The 8,610-nt window shown below is 34.8% G+C and overlaps 1 protein-coding gene across 1 annotated transcript; it reads right to left on the bottom strand.

Moving 5' to 3' along the window:
- Positions 1 to 6,941: 6,941 nt before the first annotated feature.
- On the bottom strand, positions 6,942 to 8,351 carry LOC132305493 (protein DETOXIFICATION 16-like). Its single transcript, XM_059803128.1, has 4 exons — positions 7,644 to 8,351; positions 7,459 to 7,545; positions 7,283 to 7,339; positions 6,942 to 7,185 (listed from the first exon to the last, which is right to left on the bottom strand). Exons 1-4 carry the CDS (start codon positions 8,180 to 8,182, stop codon positions 6,942 to 6,944), a joined length of 927 nt encoding a protein of 308 aa, XP_059659111.1. The 5' UTR covers positions 8,183 to 8,351.
- Positions 8,352 to 8,610: the final 259 nt, after the last annotated feature.

The following is an 8,610-nucleotide window of genomic DNA, read 5'->3' as shown; positions in this document are numbered from 1 at the left end:
CCATCACTATGACAGATTCAATAGACTTTTATTTTTGTAAGTGATGTTGTTTAGACTTTAAAGTAAGAAATTTCCAAGATAAATAGAGATTATTCATTGAAAGGGTATCAGGTGACAACATACCCAAACTATTGTAGACTTGCAAATGTTGTGCAGCTGATGTTCACTAGATTTCTTTTTTTTTATCCCTTTAACAAATGCAACCACTGAGAGAATCTGACATTGACTTAAAATTCTTAAGAGGGAATTTGTAAGAGAAAAGTATATTTGGGCCTTATTTTTGAAACGATGAGAGTTAGGCCCAAGTAACATCTGAGTTAAACCTTTTAAATATAATAATTCAAAATAAACATGGGCCTATTAAGCATAAGAGTCCAGGCTCACCTTGTTTAACGAAGGAGCTTACACATTAAACAAGTAATGCTATTAAACGAACCCTTGTAATGAGCTCTTCTTATTAATCGTTGGGTTTAAAGATTTGTTAAAAAAATTACCTACCATTAATCATCCAATTTCTTACTTGTTCATCAAATACACAAAGTCAAACTTACTCAGTCCAATTATATCAAACACTTCAGCAATAAGGAGGAGCTTTCATCCTTATATTAATTAGTAGACAAGTATAGCCTAACCAACGCCAAGAAGTACATTTAAATTAAGCAAATTAATCATCAAAAAATTTATTGGACTATTTCATTTCATATATACATGATCATAACTTAACATAATTCATGTAAACGCATACCAAAACGACAATATGTTAGGTACTCTTTCAGGGCTTATCTGGAATGAGAAGATACGAGGGAGGAAAGAAGAGAGTGGTTTGTGGTTGTGGAAATTTTTTTTTTTTTTTTGGCATCTAGTGCTTGTTGAATGTGTTTGGAATTGGAAGCCATGTGCAGCAAATGGAAGCCTCGGTGTGGGCGCTTGGTATGACACATATCTCATTTGTCACGGGTGGAGTGTTTCACTATTCGATCTAACAATTTAAATTATCAGGTGATGTTAATACTTAATCTGACTCAAAAGTTTAAATTATTAAGTAATGCTAACACTGAACTTTATATGTTCAAAATCCTCTCCGTTCTGATCCGACGTGAGACACGACAATATGTTAGGTAATTCAACAGCAACCGACTTGAGTAGCACTAGCAACATGACGGGCACCGGCACCTCACTCAAACCATTACCGCAAGGGCACCACCAGCATATACAGTGGGTCAAACATGCATCATTGGTTATATTGTCACCTCCTCCAATATTATATATATATGGGGCACACATTGCATTATCAGCATAAAGAAAATGAAGAGATATGAATGCAGAGAGAGGCACTTAATTAAAGAGCTTGATACAATGAATCGTAGACTGATTAACAAAGGCAATGATGATAAGATGTGGGAGGGCTGAACGTGTTTGAAATACAAATAATTTATTCAGGTGTGAAGCAGTGAAAGGGTTATATGCGTCACTTCATTTTAAATAGGAGTGCAAGTATAAAAAAAGTATGTCAATGTATTTATTTTGGAAGATGCCTTGATATCCTAATTTCGACTATCTGTGTCTACTGATCCCCGAGAAATCATAAACATACGTAGCTAAAAATTGGTAAAACTTGCTTGAGTTGAGCTCAATTGACGGAGCCAGAAAAAATTACACACATATACATTTATAGAAAGAGATAGTGATATTTTTGGAATTAAATTAATTTTCCGATATAGAATATAAGTATTAAGGAAATAATTTAGGAGAAAAAAATATGAAACATATATAGATAGGGACAATGCTTCAGTCCTGTCCATCAAGACAGATTGTGTCTTACACATTAACATATTCCAATAAGAGATCGACACATCTTTTAAACTTAAAAAAATACAAAACATGGGTTATACCCATTTTTTTATAGTTAAACTCGACCGATCTATTTTTTTCCTTCCTCAACTTTGAATGCTATTTTCAATTAACTCGTGAAAAATTGTATTTCCTACCTTTTTCTTTTATTTTTAATTTTCTTAAGATAGAAAACTATCCTAAAAAAAAATTAAACTAACCATTTCTATTTCTCCTTTTTAAAAATCTACCTCAATTGTTTTTTATACATGCTATATATGAAAGTTATTCCTTTTTTTCACTCAATTCTACGGTTTCTATCTTATTTTTATTTCCTACCGTTTTCTGTAAATAAGAATGAGAGCAAAAGGATCAGAACAGAAACCATTGTCCTTATTTTTTAAAGTGAAAAAAACTCAAAATTTGAACAAAATCTCTTACTCGATTTAAGCTATTTGAAAGAGAGAAAACTTACACAAATATAATGTTTTAACATACTTGTTTTAAGAAAATGAATCCGTCCTTGATAAGACCAAATCAAAATCGAAATCCAATCTGAAGCAGAGTGGTGAAGGTCCTGGTAGGGAATATTAGGTTTGGAATGATTGGCGACTAAGGAAAAAGAAAGATGCAGATGAAGATACACAAATGAGAGCAAAGAGAGGAAAAAAAATAAATGCGTTGGGTTTAACCATAAAAAATGGGTATAACCCATTTTTATATTTTTTTAAATTTAAAAGAGGTGTCAACCTCTTATTGAGACACGTTAGTATGCAGGACACAATCTGTTTTGATGGGACAGGACTGAAGTATTTTCCTATAGAATTTTATGAAGAATGAGGCACTTTCCATATTCTCATTAAAAAAAACATATATATTATTATTAATTGTGAGATGCGATGGTTTACGCCATTTTTATTATTTAGTAAAACAAAACTAGCCAAATGTTCTCAAATTGGACTGATAAATTGTGATGTTTCTAAATTTTCGCCATTTTTCATCTTTTCAGAAATTTTGTCGCAGTAAGGGCATTTTCGTCTTTTGCCTTTTTCGTACCGGACACTGTAGAGCGTGCTGGTTGTGTTTGAGAGTTTTTTTGTGCATTTTATTGAGTACAAGATTTTTTGAAATGTAAGGGTGGTCATTTTCACATTTTTTTCATTTTTCGGACCGGACAGTCCTGTGTAGGACCTGTTACGTGAATTGTCGTGCACGGGGATTTTAATGAAGTCCATTTGCATCATATGTATTTTACTTATTGTGTTTCAAGTGATTGTGAATTAATTGTGTTTATGTAAGTGTGTGGTGTAAAAAGAAAATAAAAATAAAGGGAAAATAAATTATTTTGGTGGTGGGACCCACCACCACCTCTTTTATTATTTGGAAGGCCATTTAGGCCTCTCATTTTTCTCTCTCTCCCGTAACTCTCTCCCCCTCCTCGTTCTTCTAGAGTTTTCTATTTTTTTCTTTGGGGTTTCAAACTTCAAATCTTAATTCTTCCTTCATTACTTGGAAATTTTGGAAGCCGTTTGCGGCAATTCAAAGAGCTCAGCGAGACCTTCACATTGATGTAAACAATTTCTTGTTTGGCTAAGCTTGCAATTTTGAAAATTCTAAGGTATGAATTGGGAATTTTTATCTCCATTGGGGTCGGGGTGTTCTAATGCATGATTTTTTGTACTTTTGTGGTTTTATAACTTGAATTGATGTCTAGCATGTTCAATTGGTATAAATTTTTGTAAAAATTGCTTAAATGATAGGTATGGAATATATGTAACTAATTGTTAGTTGTTTTATAGTGTTTGAACATGCTTATATGAAGTTGAATCCATGTCTTATATGCTTGTTATGCAAAGTTAATGTTAATTGAGAACTTTAGTTATGTAATTTAGAAATTTGCTTTATATAGCATGTGTGAGAGTTTTATGGTGGAATTGATGAATTGAAGTATGAAACATTCCATGCATTTATTGGGATAGAAAAAGGGAAAAAATGTCTTTAAAACAAGTGAAATTGTTTTGGGAAAAGTTTTCTAAAAGTGTTTGCGAAAACCCGGACGCCTAGGAGGCGCCTAGTGGTCCATGGCGTTAGTGTAGTCTAGAAGGGAGTATGGTTGAGCTAACCAAGCCGGATGCGATGCTTTGGAGGTGCCTTGTGATTGTGGATGGTTAGCCAATCCTCCTTTCATGACGCCTTGGAGGTGACTTGGGTCGGATTACACTAACGGTTTAAAAGTTGAAACGGAAATGTTTCGGATATGGGGAGAAACATTGCACGACATTGCACTTCATTAGAATATATGGTGTGTATGTGTTTGGGTGACAATTGTTATATACTTCTTGTTGTAGTTGTTGCTATGTACCCCTATGCTATGATCCCGTTTTCTTTTACTTATTCCTCACGTGGATTTACGGGGTTATAAGAAGAAGTGTGTCTTAGACACTTCCTACTGAGCATTTAGCTCACCCCATTATTTTAATATTTTCAAGTTTGGGAAAAGAAATGGCGGACGATAATCCACCATAGTCTTAACTTGGATTAGAAGAATGTCTCTTTTACTATCTTTTGTATTTAGGCCTCATTTTGTAAAGTGTTGACCCAAGATGTATCATTTTGCAGCATGTGAAGTATTTAGATTCATTTTGTATATGGCCATTGGAGTAATGTAATTAAGTTTATTTACACTAAATCTTTAGTGTATTTTATGTAACGTCTTATAAATTACATTAACAATGTGGTTGTTGTTATTATATTAGGTGTTGAAATGTATTTAAATATGTACGTGGGTAAGGTGATGTTGGGTGATTGGTTATCAAAGTTGGTGTATCTCAGTTTCCTTCCGACAGTGGCATTTTAAGTGTGGATAATCCAACCAGCCAATGTGAAATCCCATATGTCGACCAGATGACCTGAATCAGTCGATGTGAGTTTCCCACATGTAGCCCTGTATCTTGGCAGTGAGTTTTTCACTGTACACAATTCAAACCAGTTAACATCTAACTCCCTATACATCGACCGGTTCCTGTGTAATAAATATTTGTGACTTATTTTCCCTATTTTGCCCTTGACCACTCACTCAAGTGTATTGTCACACATTATAAGGCCAGTAAAATACAATAATTATATTTTAATCACAGAAAATACTATATTGCCCCGGACTTTATTTTATTTTTTTATGTGATACGAGTAAATGACTATTATGCCCATTTGAGTTTCAAACCATTTAAATTGAGGCAAAGTACCATCTTATCCTTTTTGGACTTAAATTTGCAAATTTAACGTGAAAGGACCATAATACCCTTGGATGATTTTGGGTTGTGTAAAGACCTGTTTAATGATCCAGATCCAGTGGATTTGGGTCGTTACATTTATATTATAAAAAGACCATTTTACCCCTAGTATGTCATCGGGTTCGGATAAGGACCCGGTTAGCGATTCCGACCCCCGGTTTGGGTCGTTACAAAAGTAAGCTACCCAACTTTTAAATTACTAAGTAGTGAATATTAATATATATTAATGGACACTTTCAGCAAAGCAACAAGGGTCTTAAAAATATTATATATATATATATTATATATATATATATATATATATATAAATGTACATATATAATCGGGCGGGTTCATCACTAAATCCACCTCCGTCCCAAACCTGCTTCGGGTTTTCAATTATTTTATCATACCAGATCTAAATCCATTTAGGGGGCAACCAAATCCGCTCCATTAAGGTCGAAAATCCGTGAGAAAATTTGTCATCCCTAATAAAATATTTGTTGCTATTTCGGACATGGAAAGACAAAATTAATATTCTGGTCACTGATTAAAAATGTGTGGTTTTACTTTTAAGAAGAAAGTCAGAGAATCCTTATTTGGAACCACAACATTGGATACAAACTACTTAAAATACAATTTTTAGAAGGGAGAGCTCCCATTGGTGCTTATGCTTTCTACTTTATTGGCAACATGCAGTGATCTTAAAAGAATTTAATTTAACACTAGTTTTATGGAATAAATTGCACATTTTGATGTTTTGTAATGATAAATTATTATTACATGGTTTGGAATTACAAGATCCGGGATTATATGGTCTCAGCCAAATACATGCGGTCACGTAAATAAAATATTACAAAAATCTGACACAATTGCATACATGGATGTATGTGATTGACCAGGATCATATAGTCCCAGACAGTGTAAAAATTTCTCATTTTGCATCACCAAACTCCCTTAAATGGCTTTCATCGTGATGCCATATCTGTGGGGATGCTGGAAGAATAAACTCTATCCCTCGCCATCCTTGCCTGAAAAAAGTAAAGCAAAGAATAGTTAAAATGAAACTATGTTGATGCAAATTTGAAGGGAAAGATCAAATTTTACCTGTTGCTCCCAATCTGTGCGCATGGTGATAGCTAAAAGTAGTAATGCTTGCAGACCACTCCCACTAATGATTCCCATCCAAAGACCCTGCATAAAGCACGCATCGATAATACCAGAAAGGTACAAAGCCTGTAATCTAGTGATATTATGTCATTTCACGGTGCTAGAGGGTTCAAGTCCTTTTCAGAATATTGTAGAAGTTTTTTTTTCGAGAAAAGAAAAAAAAAAAAAAAATGCTAGAAAGACAATAAATGTCAAAAGAAAAATGGAGCTAAATTCTTACCTTTCCTCCTAAGTGGTAAACAAAAGTTAAGATAATTGCACAAGGAAGGCCCACAAGGTAATATGCTCCCAGATTCACAAATGCACCAATCTTCTGCCAACCACATCCTCTTGCTATGCCTTTTCCAACTCAAGAAGTTTCTCACGATGTTAGGATCAATTATGGGAGGTCTATGAATTAAAGGCAAAAAAAATGTCAAAGCAGCCGCGTTTAAGAAACTAAGAGCACGTTTGGTTCTGTTTTCTAATAACAGTTTTTAGAGAACTAAAAAAACAGCTATCTCAAAACAGACAGTTTTCGTAAAATAGTTTTTAGAAACTGACAACCAAACTGATTTTTATACGGTTTTCTTTTTTCATTTTTTATAGAAAACGTAAATCTGGACCAAACAGACCTTTAATTATACCAATTAGAACCAATGTATTATGTTTTTGCAAGGAATAATAGAAGCTCTAACCTGAGAGCCCAGCCTGAATCCCATCCATGAAGTTGGAAGTGGCAAGCACTGGCATTATGCAAGCCAAGTATTTTACAACTTCCTCCTCATTGGTGTACAGATAGCCCCAAACGCCTCGCACTGCCACTGAAACCAAGCTCACTAAGAAGCCCTCTGCAACAATAAGGAATATCACAACTCGGGCTGCAAGTCGTGCAGCACGTGGCTGCCCTGCACCTAGTTCATTTGACACTCTCGTGCTTTGAATCCGAGATACAAGAGGTGAAATTGTCAAAACATATTAACACAGGATGGCAAATATGTAGGAGTCATGTAGAGGTGTTTTACCAAACATACCTTACTGCACTGCCAAAACCAAATGGGATTCTGAAGACCACTGAACTTGTGTTAAGGCTGGGGAAAGATAATTGAAGTCAATGGAGGAGTTAAAGTGATGCACTTAGAACCATATGCATGAGTAGAGTGTGCGTGTATGTGAGAATTAGAATTGAGACTATACTACAGATGCAAACCTGATTGACATCATTGATGTCTCTAGCTTTGGATTGGGAAGAAGACCAGACATAAGAACCAAAAATTCGTATGACCACATTTCCAAGCTGAATCATATAACAGGATCACATTAGCATCATTGCTCATTTTGTTAAAAACATTAGAAATTATAATGTTGGATGTGTAGGAAGACTCACAAACTCACCAGACCATAAGAGCTGAAGGAACAGCTAATGAAAGAAAGCCGACAAGATTCTTCATACCCTCCTTAGAAAATCCTGTCCAAGTCTTTTGACATGAAGGCGAAAACTTGATATAAATCGCCAAAATCAGTACATTGATCCAGTAAGAGATGGCATTGGACAGGGCAGCACCTTTGTTGCCAAATCCAACTCGAAAAACCAAAGTCCAACACGCAAAGACATGAACTAAGCTCGTAAAGGCAGTGCTTATCATCAATGGCTTCACACTATTTTGAGCCTGCAAGAACCTTAGTTGACACTGGAGGATGCCATAAGGGAAAATGCTAGGGATCAACCAACGAGCATATATTCCCGCGTGTGTTGAAATCGCCAAGTCTTGTCCACAGCTAGTGAAAATGTACCCTGAGTAGGCCCAGAGGACTGATATAGGAATCCCCAGTAGCACAACCACAAGCATAGCTCTCTGCATGTGAATGCCAAGCATATGATACTGCTTTGCTCCGTAGGCTTGTCCACAGAACGTTTCCAATCCGCTTCCCATTCCCAACTTGTTAAAATGAAAATTTGAGATGTTAGGGCCTGTTTGGTTTAGTTTTCGATTTTTTGTGGACTAAAAATAAAAACTATACAAAAATCTGGTTGACAATTTCTGATTAATAATTGTTTTCTAAACACTCAGTTAAAAAAAAAAAAATCCGTTTTCTGAAAACAACTTTTTGTTTTCTAAATTTCTCGAGAATTATTTTGACTGATTTGATCTTTCTACACTTTACATAATTAATGGTCTAGCTAGATAGGAATAATGTCTACATATATGTCTTAATCATTGCATTTGGAAAATCCATTTGTCATCTTACAATGAAAACTTGTTGAGAATAATTTCCTGTGATAAGGAAGGAAGTTCATGAACTGATATCCATGAAACAAAGTTTGTAATCACATTTTTGGACTGCAGTCGATCATTTATGT

This window comes from Cornus florida, unplaced genomic scaffold (assembly GCF_030987335.1).
Source record: "Cornus florida cultivar Cherokee Brave unplaced genomic scaffold, ASM3098733v1 CherokeeBrave_3.0.0_Hap2_Chr04, whole genome shotgun sequence".
NCBI classification, from domain to species: Eukaryota; Viridiplantae; Streptophyta; class Magnoliopsida; order Cornales; family Cornaceae; genus Cornus; species Cornus florida.
Note: the sequence above shows the minus strand (reverse complement) of the source record. Positions and strands in the feature narration are given on the sequence as shown.

Coding starts and splice junctions, on each gene's coding strand:
- LOC132305493 (XM_059803128.1), bottom strand. CDS start 8,182: ATGGGAAGCGGATTGGAAACGTTCTGTGGACAAGCCTACGGAGCAAAG. Junction 7,546..7,643: donor CCTTCAGCTCTTATGGTCTG/GTGAGTTTGTGA, acceptor TATATGATTCAG/CTTGGAAATGTGGTCATACG. Junction 7,340..7,458: donor ACATCAATGATGTCAATCAG/GTTTGCATCTGT, acceptor ATCTTTCCCCAG/CCTTAACACAAGTTCAGTGG.